Genomic DNA, 18,486 nt, shown 5'->3' with positions numbered 1-18,486 from the left:
TTCTCTACGATGATTTTCTGATTCCCGTTGGAAAAGTCATGACGCACGATGCTGTTTTCAGTCAAATCACTCAAATACAGTTTACCGTCAAATATCGCTATCGAGCGAAGCCGTTTGCCCTTCATTCGTAAAATAAATGGCATGAGTGTCTCTTTATCAACGGCTATGGTTCCCACGCCTTCTAGCTTGGAATCGATCCAGTACAAAATTTTCTTCGAATAATCCATCGCAAGACCCTTTGGCCAGCCAAGCCCTTTCTCAATCAGAATTTTCACTCCTTCTCCGTTCATTCCGGCTCTCCATATGGAAGGTTTTTTTCCATAATTGCTCCAAAACATCTCGCCATTTTGCGGATCAAGGACCAAATCTCCTGGCCAATCGATTACCGCAGAATTCAATAATACGGTGCAATTTGCACCATCATTTGTACAGACACCTATTTGCTTCCTATACTTATCGGCAAAATATACATTCCCTGTTATCGAATCAACTGCCAATGTCTCGGGTGCGATGAAACCTAAGAAAGAGAAACAAAATTCAAACAATATAAGAAGAAAAAAACGTAAAAAATGCTGCAAATTGAAATTTGCAAATTGCTTCCTCAAGATGGTCAAGATGCACGGTGCTCAAAGCTTACTCTATGAGGTGCTATATTTTTATTTTGGCTTCCTCATAGAGGAAGCTTTGAGCATCGTGCATTTTGACCATCTTGAGGAAGCAATTTGCAAATTTTAATTTGCAGCATTTTTTTTGTATACAAGGAAATAATGTATTTTCTCTATCTTCTTTTACGAACTTTAATTTATCTCTTTGTTTAAACCCATAAAAAAAAACTGAATGACGAGCCATCAGAAAAAACAGTTTGCAACTTTCAATTTTCATCGTTTTTCTATTTACACTGAAATTAAATATTCCGACAACTTTGCTGGAAAGTATAGAGGAAGTACAGACTTATACACAATATCTTACAAAATTTCCAAAAATTAAAGCGGTTAGACGATTTTTTGATAAACTCATATTTTCGTAAAATTCAAAAAATCATAAAATTTAAACCGCTCAACCGATATTTCCCAAATTCAATACCAATCTTCCTATTATGATAATCTATTTATAAAAAAAAAAATTAGTAATAAATCTTAAAATTTTTGGAAGTTAGAACACCCTTTTTATGAAAATTTCAAAACATCCAAGGATTTGCATTTTTTTACAAATTCTGCCAAAATTATCAGAGAATAAAGAGCCTGTATCGATTAACATCTGTGCAAAACGGTAGCCCTGTATCTCAAATCGTTTTCGAGTTATAAACGTTTTAATTTTGCAGTGCCAGAACACACACACAGACACACACACACACATTCTCACACACCCGAACATTTTTTCTAGATATGATTTTTCGATGTTTTCGGACATTTTGAGCACATTGATATTTTAACATTGAAAACTGGGAAAAAAAAATTTTCATCATCACATAGCTTCCTCTATGAGGAAGCAAAAGGAAACATGAAATATCCTAAATCGTAATAATCTTTCGGCTCACACCACCCCACTCGAAACTTCTCGATCGTCGATTAACCGTGAATGAAAAATTATTCACCCATGTCCGCAATGACTTCAGTACACCTTCCATTAAGCTCACTTCGCATTATAGCCTTCGCGTCAGAGTTTATATTTGACCAATAGATCTTCGAATCTGCCGATACTGCTACACCAACTGGCCGATACGTTGATTTTTTTACGAATGCTTTATTTTCCCCGCTTCTCAAATCGACTTTTCGAATTTCTGATCCCATTGTGTATACCAGTGTTCCATTTTTGTTTTTAGGAGCTGAAGCTTTGATCCCATGTCGTACGCACAATCAATCCGAACAGCCATGAAAAAATTTTTGGAAAAAAAATCATTATCGTTTTATAACTCGGTAGATGTTCTTTTACGCCGTAAATGATCCGAACATTTCACATTTCTTACCTCGAGTATATTTCCCGAGTCCAATATTGACTAACGCACAAATCCATATCACAATTGTCAGTTCCACAAGATACATATCTAAAAGGTTCGAATTATCAATACCACGTTGTCAAATTATTTCGATATCCACAGTTTTCTAACCGGCTCCACTTCTCCAACCGAAAACTTGACAAAATGTAGCTCAGAGTATCAAGTTCGTTCTTCGTATTATCACCCAATAGTATATGGTGCTCGTAGTATCATGAAATTTAATTTGGAAAAGAAGTTGCAAAATGTCATTGAATTAAGATATGTCTGAGGTAACAGGGCTAGTGAATCGAAGGGAACAGAAAATTTGTTACTGTGCATGCAAAGTCTTTTAGTATATTGGATCGTCAAACACGTGAAATCGTTAAGTCCGTATCTTTTGGATGAATGTGGGAGGAGCGGAGGTGATTACCATTCAATTGGAACCTGTGTGAGTTATTTTTACCTACTATGTCAACGTGTCCAACAATTCTACCAACTTTTCCTCGACACGAGTGACATTCCGATATCGATACATCGTTCGATGTAAGAATGTCGCAGACCTAAATTTTGCCTGTCGTACATAGTAAAATTTGAAACACCTGCTTTCGGCATCAAAATTACTATGGACTTTGGTGAAATGTAATAGAATGGCGATATAGAACAGCACTGCTGTAAAACATAGCAAAATTCTCTAGCAAATTCATCCGAAATATTCGTATAAAAGTCTCTCCGTGTACGAATACGATAGAAATAGTTCAGAATACGAACTTTGATGAGTGCGTGCGGAATCGTTGAACACGTGTAATAGTTCAGTGGGTCCAAAACACCTCTGAATAGATGTGTGTATGTGCGTGCATGCGTGTGTGTGAGTAGCGGGGGGCGGAGTGATTAGCGTTGAATCACAAGCCTTATGAAAGAAATAAAGGTAATAAAAAATTTTTCTCATTCTCATCATTTTTAATGAATCATTAACTTTTTAATATCATCCTCAATCAGAATATGAACCACAAGACCTATAAACTCGTTCATTTGAATAAGTATAATAGAAATGAAGACGAAATTTCAATAAAAATTCTACAGTCAATTGATTTTTGTGGTGTTTAAATTTCAATCCGATTTTTTAGATTGCAGTGGAAACGGTGCACAATTTCCTGATAACTATTTTGACTTCAAATTGACACCGAGTAATTTTCCACAACCGCAGTTTGATTGGTCAACACGGTTTTACAGAGTCAGAGAGAGAGAGAGTACAGAATTTGCTCAACGTACTAAAAAATATTAGTTGTTCGTGTCGTTCGTTGAAAAATATTGGGCATCAGTTGTTTCAACAACTAAACGAGCTCGTTGAGCTAAGTTTTACAAAGTAACTTTTTGAAGTCTGCTCTGAATCGTCAAAATTTGGAGAAGTCGGTGGAGATTGGAGAAGAAATTTATGGGGTGATGATGGATTTCGTAATACGTTAGAGAATCGCTATATTTACAGCCGCATAACAGACTATTTGTTAGTTGAGTAAGTGCTTGATGATAAAATTTCGATTGGCAAAGCGAAACTGGGGAAATCATTTTTTTTGGTCTAGATTGATAAAAAGACTAAATTGATAATCACGGAGAGTTTTCACTTCAATTACAACAAAGTATAATTTAAGTTCGAAATAAAATATGTGCGCGCGTGTTTGTGTGTGTGTATAGATACTTAAAACATCTTTGATGTATAATAAAACAATTTTTAAAAAACTGATTTTGCTAATTTAACGACTTAATGTTAATATTCAAATTTATAATTCATTGCAATATTTCAAATGTTAAAATAATTAGCCATAATTTGATTAAAAACTTTTTATTCCAATTTTTTCGATATTTCTTTTGACGAGACAGGGAATATTTTTAATAAAAAAATTTTCAAATGTCTTACTTATACTATACTGGTAACGTCGACCAAAAAATGAAAGATTTTTCCACAAGCATATTGTCTCCAAATTGATTTCAACTCTTCAATATAATCATTTTTCTCAAACTATGCGTTTAATTTTATTATCAATTCTCTCAAAGAACAAACAAATGAAAATAAATTAAAAAAAGTATTCGCTCCTATCATAGGAACAAGTAGAATGCATTTGAAGAAAAAAAGTAATTTTCATATGGTTATATGGTATGTTGCGTGACTACGATCGGTTCGAGTCTTGAATTGCCTGCAACAGTAGAGAAAAAACCTTTTTTTTATTGATTTTTTCAGGTCGAAATACCGACCACCATGATTTGGTTCATTGATTTTTCGTTTTGATCGAGAGAGAAGTTTTCTGTTTAAATCAAAATTTTGTTGGATCTACAAATCACTGCGAGCAGAATGACTCGCATCAAGTGACTAAAAACAAAAATTTGGTTGATTTGGGAACTAGATTTGTCGGCTAAAATCTACTTTGTTTTTGACTGACACAAAAACATCGTTGATCCAAAGAAATTTTTTGTTTAATCATGCCACAAAAATCTTGTTCAGTGACGTTTTTCAAATGCGTATCATTAAAATTGAGCTCCAGTTCGAAGGCGAATACGAACCTATAGCATTATGTTAATCGTGCAATGAGCCACGTACGATGAAATGGAAAATTCGCTCGGGCCGATTTCTCTCTCTGGAAGATCGGCACAAGTGCAAGTTTGTTGTTCAAGATGGACATTACCAACTTCCGATGAGCTTTGTGTGTTTCGATCCTGAACGACTCACGAATCCTTGACCGACCAGTAGTTCCAAGATGCGATAAATCGTATTTTTGTACGAAGCTTTTCCACTTCCAAGAATTATCTGAATTGATCGTTGATCGGTTAACACAAAACGATAGTTGAATTGAAAAAAAATTCGCTTCGAAAAATAATCGATTGTGTGGAGAACAAGAATTCTTCAATTCCAAATAATTCATTTGTGAAATCATCAATCACTTTTGAGAGCAATGTAGTCCTTGAAATTTCCATTTGTTTCTGTTTCTTTTTTTTTCAATTTTGAAATTTTCGTCTACAATTTCAATTTTTTATTTTATAAAGCATTTTTTTAATACGCTACTTAGAGAATGTCGTGCCTCATAATCCCGTGATTCTGTCCAAAGTGTCTACGAATAAAGAGACGACTGATATTCAAGCTCCGCAGTATATTGGCGAACATTATTTTTTGAAAACTCAAAAACGAAAAAAAAAACAAGTCAAACGTACCTTTTGTCTTGTACGCGAATTCCAAAGCATTATCAATTATTGGAATGGTCCGTGGCTCCGGAAGCCCTTTGTTGTTACCATTTCGAAATATTTTTCCAACAGTAGATTCCAATCAGAACGATCGATATTACCGTCAAATGACCTGTCAATGGTATACTTGGCATAACACAAAATATTTTGACTACGTTCCAGTCAATTCGAATATTGCTTTGACGAAAATTTGCTCAATCTTTTAACGAAATAAAATTTGACGAAATTTAACTTTGTTTTTCAATTCGACTCGAATAAAATGCAATTAATTTATGAACTGCGTTAACAATATCGTTATAGCTCATTGAATTTCGTAAGCGATGAAAATATTCGTTTTTCATTTATAGGATAGTAATTAGCTTAAGAACAGGGTAACGTCAATTCGGTGAAAAAAAATTTAACAACTTTTTCAGATGCTACGGATAATACAAATTTATTTTATTGATTGTGACATCATAATACAGTAGATAAACAAGATTTTCTGAATTTTTAAAACTCGAATATCAATAACTAACTCGATGGTAGCATAGGCACTTCGAAAAAAAATTGTGAACCAATGAACAGTGTCAATCGAAATCTACGAAACCGATCATTTTGAAATTTGGCATGGTGTACTTCCTTGCACAATTGACCAGGTATCTACAAGAGTTTTTTTTTCAAATTTTTCATAATTATTAATTTTACAATAACAAATAGTAACGTCGACCAAAATATAAAAGATTTTTCCACAAGCATATTTTCTCCAAAGTGGTTCCAACCAGCTCTTCAATGTATTCATTTTCTCAAACTATGCGTTTAATTTTATTATCAATTCCCTCAAAGAACAAGCAAATAAAAAATTGAAAAAAGTATTCGCTCCTATCATAGGAACAAGTAGAATATGCATTCGAAGAAAAAAGGTAACTTTCATATGGTTATAGTATGTAGCGGGACCATGATCGATTCGAGTGTTTAGATGCCAGCATGTTCATATCCTTTATGATAACAATATTATCCGGCGGAACGATCATCACACGGTAAACTGCACGATATTAATCATCGAAATCCACCGAACATTGGACGCGATTGACCCATGACTGATGGTTGCTGATAATTATTTTGGGATTCTGATATTAGCTGCAATAATGTCCAGTATTTCAACGGTATTATTCTGTATTGGAAGAATCGTACTTTGAACATATCGATATTCATCATTTAGGTCAACCCATTGTAGAATATTTGATCGACGAGAAGTCCAAACGAGTTTTCTATTCCAAATAGCCAGACTGACAGGTTTTCCGATATTTGAACATACGCGCTGTCTGTTAAAATAGCAATGAGTATGGGAGTTGGAGCAATTGCGATCGATCACGAAAGACTCGATATTCCCAGCCCCCTCATCCGCGAAGTACACTCTCTCAGAATCTTTGTCGTAAGCTAAAGATATTTTAGGACCAACCAAGTCGGAAATGATGGTTATTGCTTTCTGCGGCTTACTGAGAATCAACCAATCAATACGCAATTTCTCAGTGTTCGACTTGAAAACGACCAATTTTTTCACGTATTTAGGAACACTTAAAATGTTCAATGGTACATCTTCGAAAGTGTGGTTCGTTTTTGCACCAGTGTTGAGATTTATTTGGTCGATGCGACGAACATTAGCAACGGTCCATGAAATCGTATTGGTTCTAAAATTGGTATCAATGCCACCCAAATGCTCGCTGTAGACCGGTGCAGCTATCTTTCGAATCTCACGATTTACGGGATCAAAGCTGTACAGAGCAATGGTGAATCGATCGTCAACTATCAAATGTTTAGATCTACGATCGTAACTGATTCGACTGATACGTACCGAAGTGGGGAGTTCCTGTACCTGAACTCGGTCAAGAGCTTTTCCGTGATAGAATAAAATTTTGTCACTCGCACTAATCACGAGATGTAACGAGCTTACGTTAACACTCCTACAGGTGTGCAAATCCGAGTTTAACTCTTTGCCAAGTTTGCAAGCACAAGTATATTTACGATGAAGGGCAAGCAGACAGAGTTCCTCGCAGTGGTTTCCCATGCAAGGATTCGACATTCGAGGTTTTAACGAAGGGTGATGAATATCCATATCGTAAATCAATTTCGACGCGTTCATCACGATGATTTTATGAGTGTGTTCATGAAAATCATACGACATGATTCTATTAGTGCTCCGCTCGCTCCAATACAATTTGTCCTTCAATACCGCTAACGAACGAAGCTTTGCATCCTCCACTCTAACTAAAAACTTTATATTTGGCTTTCGAGCGAGACTCATTGTGAATATGCCCTTCTGCTTAGAGTCGATCCAGTACAACTGTTTTGTCGGATAATACATTGCAAGATCTTTTAGATGACCGAAATGTTCCGTCATTAGAATTTTAGCTCCTTTTCCGTCCATCCCAGCTCTCCATAAAGCAGGAATTTTTCCATTATCGATCCAAAACATCTCACTCTCTATCGGATGAAGAAGCAAAGCCTCTGGTCGATCCAGAATCGACGAATTGAATAATATCGTGCAGCTTGCACCATTCTCTGTACAGACGCCAATTTCCTTTTTAAAAGTATCGACAAAATATACGTTTCCTGTCACCCAGTCGACTGCCAATATTTCGGGTGCTGAGAGACCTGGTGAAGACATGACTGGTTCGGAAAATGCTTAAACTTGTTTTAAATAATAAATATCATCATGTATAGTAAATTTCACACCGGTTATTGGAAATTATAATACTGTTTTAAATTTACCCCACAAGTGTATTAGTTTTCATTTCATATACCCAGTTTGTAAAATTCATGCACCACCGTATAGTAAAAGTATTGTAAATTTCATACAATTTTTTACAATTTACGTTTTCCTTTCTCGCGAGATTAAAGTGAAATAAATTGTCTGAGTGACCATCCAACATCTTCACCCAAAAGAAAAAACTTGGCCAGTTTTGGAGCCACTTGAAAAAGTATTGAAGGATTGCGTCGCGTCGTTATAAAAGATATGTATTTAATATGTTTAAAATATTATGGCCTATATTTGTACTTCTAATAATTCCGCAAACTTGTTTTGTTGTATTCTCTCGCTGTGTACGGAATTCGGCATGTTAGCAATAAGACGTGATTTTAAAAAAATGCCTTCCCAAATATTTATCCAAACACCAACGATCGTTGTATTGACTCTGGTGATATTACTCGTTTTCTACATCAGTTATGTCATCAAAGGTACAACCGCCTACTGATTTATTGTAAACGGAAATAAGATTCTTTTAACATTACACGGTGCAGCCTAAACACTTTTAAAATTTTTGAAAAATAACATATTTCTCACTATATACAAAACGAATCTATTTCCTCCGTGCAGTATGAATGTTTTTGTCATTCCAGAATATATGCCTGCGCAAACCACCGATGTAAACGGAAACATAAAATTTCAACAACCATTCGAATTCGAGCGCAATAATGAATTTTATACAGTAACTAATTAAACTGTTGATGTGTAAGAGTTTTTTTCCGAGGTTGAGTCATCATTTTGATAGCGTCATCACCATATGCAAAGCTTAAGATCCTGCAAAACTGTTCGCGACTTCGATTAATCGTAAATAAAAAAATATTTACCCGTGTTTAAAATTACATCGGTGCATCGTCCATCAAGCGTACTCCGCATTATTGCCTTCTCGTTCGAGTTTATATTTGACCAATAAATTACGTTCGAATCCGCCGACGTTGCAATTCCAACCGGCCGATACTTCGAATTTCTTACGAACGCCTCGTTCCTTTTACTCCTCAAATTGATTTTTCTAATTTCCGATCCTGTTGTGTATACCAGTATTCCATCTTTGTTTCTAGGAGCTGGAATGTTGAATGCCATGCACAGTCAATACGAAAAGCCATGAAAATATTTTTGGAAAAAAGTCATCTTCGTTATACAGGGTGTCTCAATAACTATTAGCATCTTAGATATTTTCGAAACTACAAGATTTACTCAGTACTATAAGGTATATCGCAATAGATGTTTTTTGAGCCACAATTGACTTGAAAATTTCACGTTTCTCACCTCGCATGTATTTTCCAAATCCAGCGTGACTAGCGATGACTAGCGTACACAACCATCTTACAAATGTGCGTTGTCTAAGAAACATCTAGAAAATCCACATCCCGAGAATGTAAAATCATTACATTAAAATAAAAAGGTAGAACGGTCGATATTTCGAAATATGTAATGTTGTGATTACAGTTTGGAGAAAAATAAGTAATTTGAAATTCTTATTCCCGATCGACTATTCCGCAGATTGCGTGTTTAATAAAAAATTCCTTCTTTGAATTCGTATTTACCCGAAAATATATATTTCAATAGTTTTCATTTCGAATGCAATTTTAACAGACCATCTGAATGTTGAAAGTTAATATTTTCGAATTCAAAATGGAGAGTAATTGTTTTACAGACAGACCAGAATATAGAGTAGCAAAAAATCGAAAGTGAATTTTTCGAACCTATAAAACCTAGATGTGCAGAATAGCGATAGCTTGAAAAGGCGAAAGTCAAAATGGCGATGTTTAAAATTGGAGATCACCGGTCTGAGTAAGTGAGTGAATGAGACGCGTGTATTCGGAGCTCCACTGCATTTCTTTATTTTGATCGATCTAACGTTTCGCTATTTTGACTGTTCGACTTTTTGGTGTTTCAGTATTTCAACCTCAGTTATATTTGGTCTTTCGTTATTATATTTTCAAAATTGTGAATTTTCACAGTATCGCTGACTATAGTAATTTATGAATCGAAAGATTAATAGTCGAATTTTCGAAAAATCGATATTTTAGTCATCGTCCTATGGGCGATTCGTTACATTCTATTTTCGATGTAAACGTGCTTTGAATCTTGCAGTTTCTGCTTTATTTATTTTCGGCATTCAAAGCTCTAGTCGAATCTATCTGTCTCCATATTATCATTCGAAATTTATAAGCTCGAGATTTTAGCTGTTCGAAATTTTAGTCATTCCAACATTTGATCCCCACCCACGTAAGGCACTGTTCAGTTTCGTAAGTACAAGAGCAAAAACTAAAAGGAAAGCACATATTTCGTTCAGACGAGTTCAGAGTTCTGTAATAATCACCCCTTTTCTGCCAAAAACAAAACGAACTGCGGCTTTTCTTCTCAGAATCGGTTGAAAATAACCCTGTCCAATTTCAAAACGTATTTATGACAGATGATTGAAAATTTAAACAATAAGAATGCACCGATTATATTTTCGCTCCGCGAGATGCAATAACTGTTAATGTCACCAATGGATTAAAAAATTAGTGGTGCGTGTTAATAAATGTGGACGGAAAACGAAAGTGGTACGAGTTATCTTTGTCTTACTTCAAAAAATTGCATAATACCACGTTTCGCACCAATCTGGAAGGTGATTACGTGCAGATGGAAGTCGATATCGACAAAAGCGTGCAATATCTGTACCCTTTTGCGAGCTGTGTCGTTTAATGATATCGAATTCGATCGTGCACGCGTTTGCTCTCCAGGTTTGGTAAACAACACCAGGCACGCACGAAAGGTGTATCCAGGAGACAACGAGCGCGATTAAGCTTTTCTGACTCGCTCAAAAAGTGGCCGAAAACTTTCGATTTGTATTCGTAAAATAATGAAATTTCTCACAAGATGAAATTGTCACAAGGACCAATGGATATGAAGGACTTGTCACTAAGTATAAGGGAAAAGGAGAAAGAAATATTTCATCAACTCTATATATGATAAGCGCTTACACACATTCGTCTCGGTAGATAAGATCAAGTTTTGGGATGACGCATAGAAAAACTGCGTAGTCAAGTAAAAAAAAGAGAGCGTACAATATGCTTGTATCTTTTATTGATAATATGTCAACAGTTTAACAAATTAATTACTATAGGAATAAATAGAAGCGAATATATATAATCGTATGCTCTATTAGCCGTTGTAAGTACTGCAGTAATGATAGTCATTGAAAAAGTCTTTAAAACATAACGACTTTTTACACCAGGAACAGCGAACAATAGCAACATTTTCACATCCTGGAACTTCACAGTGTGAATTGCAGGAATCTCCAAATGGAAAGTCTACAGGCTTTTCAAAATTCGCTGGTTTTTCTTCTATGTAACCACTTTTGTACGAAGAATATTTGAAAAGATCGATATAACGTGGTGAAGACAGTTGGTTATGAACGAGTAATTGCAGCTTTATGATATTGTTTCTTAAATGCAAATCAATAGGATAATTCATCAAAAGAAAATTATCAGAAAAACGTCTAACAACATTTTTCTATATTCGGAATCCAAAAACCTTGAGGGGTTGGATTTTTCCGGTAGTTCCTTCAGGTATAATCATTACTTTGACATATCTATTTGAAGGTTTCACATCAAGTACAGCTTGGGGACAGTGTCCAGTCCAAGAGTCAATCAGGAATAAAGATTTTGGGCCAACTTTCGGGAAAAATACATGCTCTAACCAAATTTTAAAATGATCTGAAAATAGAAAAACGTATTATTTTTTCATTCGAAAAAATGTCTACACAAAAACAGTGGATGTAATTTATATCTGAAGTAAGCTTCCCAGACTTGGATACTTCTATGTACACATTATCGGGTCTGAAAAATGTTTTCTCCACTAATGGACCAATCTTGCCAGTTGGTTCTTTTAAAACTAAAAACAGAGGAGATAGCAGCTTGCCGTCAGCTGATATACAGTCAGCTGAATAGTGTAACTATGGGTCGTAGAAGAGACTGATTGTACAAGACATTGTACTTGCTTTTCTCCTTCGATTGCTAAAGTTCTTCCGGAATGCATTTCTACTTGGAAGCCACTCTAATCTGCGTTAAATGTATTTGATTATTCGTACGTTCTAATATTTTGCTTTACGTCATAGACAAATTTTTGAATTTGTTGTTTCAGGACTTTTCCATCTTCAATTGTTTTGGATGTAATGAATTTATTAATTTTTCTCGATACGATACGATGAGCTGCTTTGAATGAATTTATCCACGTACGAGATGCTTTGAAACGACAATCAGTATACCCTATTTCTTTTTGGGCATGTAAGGCCCATTTTTTAAAATCGGAATCGTGCACTATTAAACCAACATCCACAGCAGCTTTGAAATTTTCCAAAGTGTAACCACAAATTCGTGCTACTTTTTCTTTGTATGTCCCCCTCTTGTTCAAATTGTGGGCCCATCGCCGCAACTGTCGTATAAATTGCACTTTCTTGAATTTTTGTTGAACATTTCCCAAACCTAAATTTCCTTTCTTCCCGCTGCGCCAATACTCAACGGCCCTTATATAATTTGTACTTGTAAGATAAGTCTTCGTTATCACGAGTGTATTATTCAGGCGGAAGTTCTGGTTCATGCGGGGCGTCTGCCCATTCTTTATTTTCAACAATTTCCATTTCCTGATCCTTAAATGGTTCTTCAAAATGCAAAGCATTTTCTTCTACCGTTTCGAAACCACTGTATTCGTTCATTGCACTCAACAAAATATTTTCGAAGTTTTCTTTCAACTGTATTTCATCGTTATTTACTGTCGAATCCGGCAAACGCATAACTTCAAAAGTTGCAAGAAGCATTCTAATAACGTTCAAAGGATTTATTTTCATTTCGATTAATACTTGCAACTTTGTTTTTTTTAAAATAGTCTCGAATTATAAGTGACTTTTTCCTGTAAAAGAAAAATACCCGACTGTGGTGCATATATTTCGCGATCGTAGTTTTATCACTGTTTCTGCGTCGCATTTCAAATCTAACATAATTTTGGGAGCGAGTCATTGACTGAACAGAGGTGATTTCTAGAATAACACCGTTAAGTAAATGGGGAGATGCGATAACTATGAAAATACGTCAGTATTTACAAAATTTTTGTGAAAAATATAAAAAAAACATATTTTCAAAATTTATCTTGTGGTTCATTTATTATTAACTAATAAAAAAAATTGTTATTCGTAAAAGTTACCCAATCTGTAATTTTTCGCGGAAAAAAATAAATAAGTGAATTCTTTTAAACTATGGATGTGATTCGTATGAATTCCGCAAAAAGTTAGAAAAAATAAAAAATTGATGAAGTAGTAGAATTTTCAACGGAAAATTTCGATTTTTTCCAATTTTCCTTGCTCAAGTAGGTCAAATCGATTGTTTAAATAAATTTTGAATGGAATCTTTTAAGTATAACTAGTCTCAAAATGCCTTTAAATAAAAAACAAACCATTAAGATTGGACGATTTTGATGTAGAATAACATATTTAAATTTCATTAAAATCGAAGGGGGCCAGCAGAAAGACTTTCCAAGAAAAAATGATTTTTACAAAAACTATCCAAAAAATCAACCATCATACACTTTAGCAAAACTGTTCGTGCTCTATGTTATTAATACAATGAAAAACGAAACCTCGTAATTAAATTTTTCCTTCTAAATAACTAAGCCCCTGTAACGAAACATTGCTATAAAAATCTCTCAACGGACATGCCATCCGAAAAAACCAGATCGTGTCATAAATCACAATGATGAATAAGGAGTAGCTAGATCCTTTCCCTCGAAAATCCTCTCAGAGAAGCCATTGTTATAAAAAGTTATGAGAAATTATCTTTAATGAAAATTGATGAATTGAATCGAACCGGTAATCGAATAAACGGGAATCAACGGTCTTAAGACTTTCAATTCAAAAAAGAAATTGTTGTCAAAGGAATGCAGAAATTGCTAAGCACATCGGATCACGAACAAAAAAAAGTTATAATAAGAAAAATATGGACACAAAAAATTACAACCACAAAATATCGCAAAACCAAATTGTAACCAAAAAAATAGAATAGTAAAAATTGAAAAAAAATCTCTCCCTCGAATACATGATGAAGATTAACCGAATTCGGATTCAATTTTTTCATTTCAATTTTCCGTTAATATTTTTTTTAATGGTGACCCCAGGTGCTTGTCAACTTCTGCATTTATTAGAGAAAGTTTTAGAACCATTCATTTTCGTGATTTTACAGGTTCAACTTGATTTATCAAATTCATTCCAGACAGTTTTTTATAACTTTTCATAATGAATTGCTTTTTCGAGGGTAATTACTTCGTATTCTTCATTGTGATTTCTAGCACGATCTAGTTTATTGGATGATGTGTTTGTTGAGATATTTTTATCGCATATACTTCTCACTGCTCGAAGCAGGCCGATTTTCGTCAATTAATTAAGTGAATTGTGTTGTTCAAAGAATCTCTCAAAACGAAATACGCGACCTGAATAAATATGGAAAGAAAAAAACGTTTTTGACATATTAAAAAGCGAGTTTCCAACATGGTTGTTCCGTAGATACGGTATGTCATTGAACTTGAGACACGTGTATGCATCAAATATTTTTGACATCGAACTAGTATACTAAAAGTTTATTCACCTATATCTATAAAGAAAAACCGACTCCCGAAAACTTGTCAGCGTGTCGAACCCTCATTTACTCGGATACGCGATCGATAACCGTATTTGCGATTTCGAACGCTATTTTTTCTATTCCGTCATCAACCACGTGTTTACTCGGTAACAGGTGTTTTTCCTCGATAAGTATGTAATAAATACTCAGTCTAGTCACGTATTCCATTTTACTTATGGGCTAAATTAAATTGTTGTGAGCCGTGATATCGCTCCGTCAAAAACTAGTCACTCCGAAGAACAATTTTTTTAATGATAAATAATAAAATTTAGAGTGTGCATGGTGTATCATAAAAATCCGAACACTTAGCTTTGTTTGTATACTACTATCGTTCAAATAACCTAACATTCATTGATCGAAGATTCAACGGTTGAAACGAACTCAAGTGTCCAAGTGTCGTGAAAATGTATGTGATTATTCGTTCTTGTTGCTTCACACCTTTTTCTAAAAGATTTTTCCTTCAGAGAAAAACATCATTTTGGGCAACATACGCAAATTACATGGTCCATGTGCTGGAAATACTCAACAGAAGAGATTCCCTACAAAATGTATTGGTATTTATACAAATAAAATGTTTAATACTCTAAAAATACGAAATAAAATTACGTTATGGTTTGAAATTTTTAAATATTATTTTATTTGCACCTTTCAATACTTTATGCAGACTGAATCTTGACCGACTTCCAGATCCAAACTCAAATGAGAAAAATAAGAAAAAGCCGTCATAGGGATGTATCCGTACTATACTAAATTGGAAATTTCGCAGTTCCATATAAACTGTACTCATTATTTATCTATGCCACAATATACTTTTTTTCGTGTTACTGTCAATTCTAATTAAGTTCGAGCTCTTTAAATAATTACTGAGTGTTTTCATAAAAATGAAAAAGATGTTGCAATGTAGAATGATTTCATAGTAATTTGGACAGGGATTTTCTCTCCATTGTAGTGGAGGATGATTGCGAATACAAGGAGAAATGTAAATCAAAATTTAAATTAAAAAAAAATATTCGATAAAAGTGGGGGAGAAAACAATAAAATAATTATTTCAGTCTAATAATTAATGGAATAAACGGACTTACCGAAAATGATTATGATTTTTCGATTAAAAAAATATCTCAGCGCACAGATACAGCTTGATCTTACGGAGCTTAGCGTAGAACTGATTATTGATTCATTAAAAATTCTTCTTATATTTCCTTCTACTCCACCGGAAAAGTGACGAACGGAGCGGAGAATAAAAACGATGATGATAATCAGAAGAATTCAAAACTCGATCGAAACTGACAAGTGTGTGTCTCGCACAGCGCGCTCGTCAATATGCGGCCAAATTCTTGGCAAAACGAGGTAAGAGGAGAAGAGAAGGCCGATCGATAATTTACTTTGTTGACAACTTAAATTTGAATTTATTCAACTGAAGTGGATGCAAACTTATCTTATCTTTTTTGTAAGCAAAAAAATTGAACTATGTGTAATATAGGTACCCAAACTTAGATAAGTTGAGAACACATAAAGATCTTGGTTTCACAAAGATATAAAAGTAACGCTCTAATTGTAAGAAATTGATTTCTTTGTATATCTGAAAAATCATACACGTGTACGGAGATGTCGATCATGTACATATGGAAAACAGGAAACTAATGATCTAATTAACGATTATGAAATTCAAGATAGCGGGGTCCAATATATCGGTTCAAGGCCGTATATTTCCCTTTTATCCAGACACAACTATCTTGTTCGTTGGAATTTGTATATGATAAGATTCATACAAGGGTTTTTATGGTCGCTGATTATAAATTCGTTATTAGCGATTTGCAAAATTCAAAATGGCAGAGAAAAATGTCTAAATTACGTATTGAAAAGTTTGCACTAGAAAAACAGTGTTTAAATGCTAACTTGGAGTTAATAATCCTCATAACTGGCAATAAACGGCCGTAAAAATGATACACTCATTCACTAAGGATCAACTTCACACAGACGTTAAGGGTTTTCGATTCTAATTTTAACATGTAGTTATTATGAAACATCAATGAGTCCCGATTGGTTGAAAAAACTGCACTATTTGAAACAGCGAAGCCTGCACGATCTCCAATCTCAGGACACACAAGTTAACGAGTAAAATAGTCGCGAAAAGTTGATTGACGACTATAACGGTTTCAAGAAACGAAAGAAGAATAAGAAGATTATCATTTTATCAGTTCCATAAAGGCTAAAAAATTAGCCAAACTAATTGAACTTATGAAGATTTGCATTTATGGTATTTTAGTTGTAAGTTATAGTTATACTCACATTCAATTCAACAAAGCTTGATTACATCATTAAATCCATTATAAATAATTCTACCTTTCGAATAGTTTATTGAATCGTAACTCTAAAAATAAATTTAGAAAGACCTTTCAAAACAGGTATAAGTAAACCGCTTATCAACCTTAAAAACTGCACAAACCTCTGTTCCTCGTGTTCTAAGGTGCTTCCCTTCCATGTTTTAAATCTGATATTTTTAACAATTGTTGCAGTATATTTATCTTAATCTATTCATCATATTGAAAGATTGACAGTAGGCTAACCAGTGCATGCGTAACTCTGTTTAGTTTGGAGTACGATGCAGAGCTGATCCCGCAACTGGGTTCTAGTGTTGTTTGTAACTGCAGCGAGATTGCATAACTCCGACGATTCGTTGATCGGGAGCAAGTAACTTTGAATCTCAAAGAATTCATCGTTCAATATCAGCCATTTTAAAACACCCGAATTACGGCTGATCCAAACAATTTTGTCATGCATCTAAGACAGCGAGACTGATAGAATTTCTGATTTTTATAAAAGTAAAACTACTTTATTAGCGCTGTCGAATTTGGCAATATTTACGATGTTCGCTACAGTAACAAAACCGATGATTCAATCTTATTGAACGATCGGCATAAAATCTAAAGAAGTTTTATAATCTATTTCCCTGATACATTTCTTGGCTTGCGCTTTTCCTTTTGCTATCAAGTGAACCTCGGTACTTCCAGATTTCAAGCTGTACAAAACTTCGGCAAATTCATTGCTGACGAATAAATTATTGGCGCTGCGATCACAGCCAATTCGACTCATACATACATCCAAAAGGGTCTGTTCGATCTTAACTAACTCCGTCGATGTCATTTTCGTGGGAGGAGAAGAAAATTGTGTTGCAAAATAAATCTGAAAAAGGAAATATTTAAACGCTACAAAAAAAACAAGGCGCGTTCCAACAGGAAAGATGAAAACTCCGTAGCAGAAAAACTGATGTGATATAAGTAAACTTTTGAGACAAAAAAAAGAATACGAAAGAACAATGTTTCGGGCGATGACTTGACATATAAAATAATGAAGTTACCATTGAATAGTAGCGAAGCAAAAAATATTACTACGGCGCAGAACTTCCACGGGATGGCACAAGATTAATAACATTAATTGCAGGTTTATCATAATTGTATACCTTTTCACTAAAACGACGACGGGAAGGAAAAAACGTGCCCGCTCATTTAATTATGATGATAAAGGATTAATAAAAAAATGTGCAGCGACGAACGTCGACAAATGTATGCTACTTTTATTCTCAGCTTTTTCCATTTACCATGAGTAATCCCGCTGCTAATTTTTCTGAAAAATGATAAAAAGATTTGAAGTACAATTGATTGACTAATTACAATTTTGGTCTTATCGTTAAGAGGAAAAAATCTATTTTCCTTGACTTACTTCAAACGTTTTCAATCTTATTTAAAAATCTCACAAGGTTTCCAGATTTTTCTAGAACCTTCTACAGAAATAAAGAATCGAAATATTTCCACGTAATTTTTTGTCTGAAGAGTAGAACAACTTCAAGGTCG

At 34.4% G+C, this 18,486-nt stretch overlaps 1 protein-coding gene across 6 annotated transcripts; it reads right to left on the bottom strand.

Moving 5' to 3' along the window:
- Positions 1 to 5,624: 5,624 nt before the first annotated feature.
- LOC122412329 (vitellogenin receptor-like) lies at positions 5,625 to 18,285 on the bottom strand. 6 transcript variants are annotated; one of them, XM_043421795.1, is made up of 5 exons: positions 18,096 to 18,285; positions 17,735 to 17,818; positions 9,249 to 9,333; positions 8,810 to 9,043; positions 5,625 to 7,834 (listed from the first exon to the last, which is right to left on the bottom strand). In XM_043421795.1, exons 2-5 carry the CDS (start codon positions 17,777 to 17,779, stop codon positions 6,297 to 6,299), a joined length of 1,902 nt encoding a protein of 633 aa, XP_043277730.1. In that variant the 5' UTR covers positions 17,780 to 17,818; positions 18,096 to 18,285; the 3' UTR covers positions 5,625 to 6,296. The 6 variants fall into 6 exon arrangements, with proteins under 6 accessions (XP_043277730.1, XP_043277732.1, XP_043277731.1 ...); XM_043421797.1 differs by lacking the exon at positions 18,096 to 18,285 and adding an exon at positions 17,994 to 18,088 and having other exon boundaries at positions 15,718 to 17,818; XM_043421796.1 differs by lacking the exon at positions 18,096 to 18,285 and adding an exon at positions 17,994 to 18,088 and having other exon boundaries at positions 17,082 to 17,818.
- Positions 18,286 to 18,486: the final 201 nt, after the last annotated feature.

Source organism: Venturia canescens, chromosome 6, assembly GCF_019457755.1.
Source record: "Venturia canescens isolate UGA chromosome 6, ASM1945775v1, whole genome shotgun sequence".
Taxonomy (NCBI): domain Eukaryota; kingdom Metazoa; phylum Arthropoda; class Insecta; order Hymenoptera; family Ichneumonidae; genus Venturia; species Venturia canescens.
The sequence above is the reverse complement of the archived record's forward strand: the minus strand, read 5'-3'. Positions and strand labels throughout refer to the sequence as shown.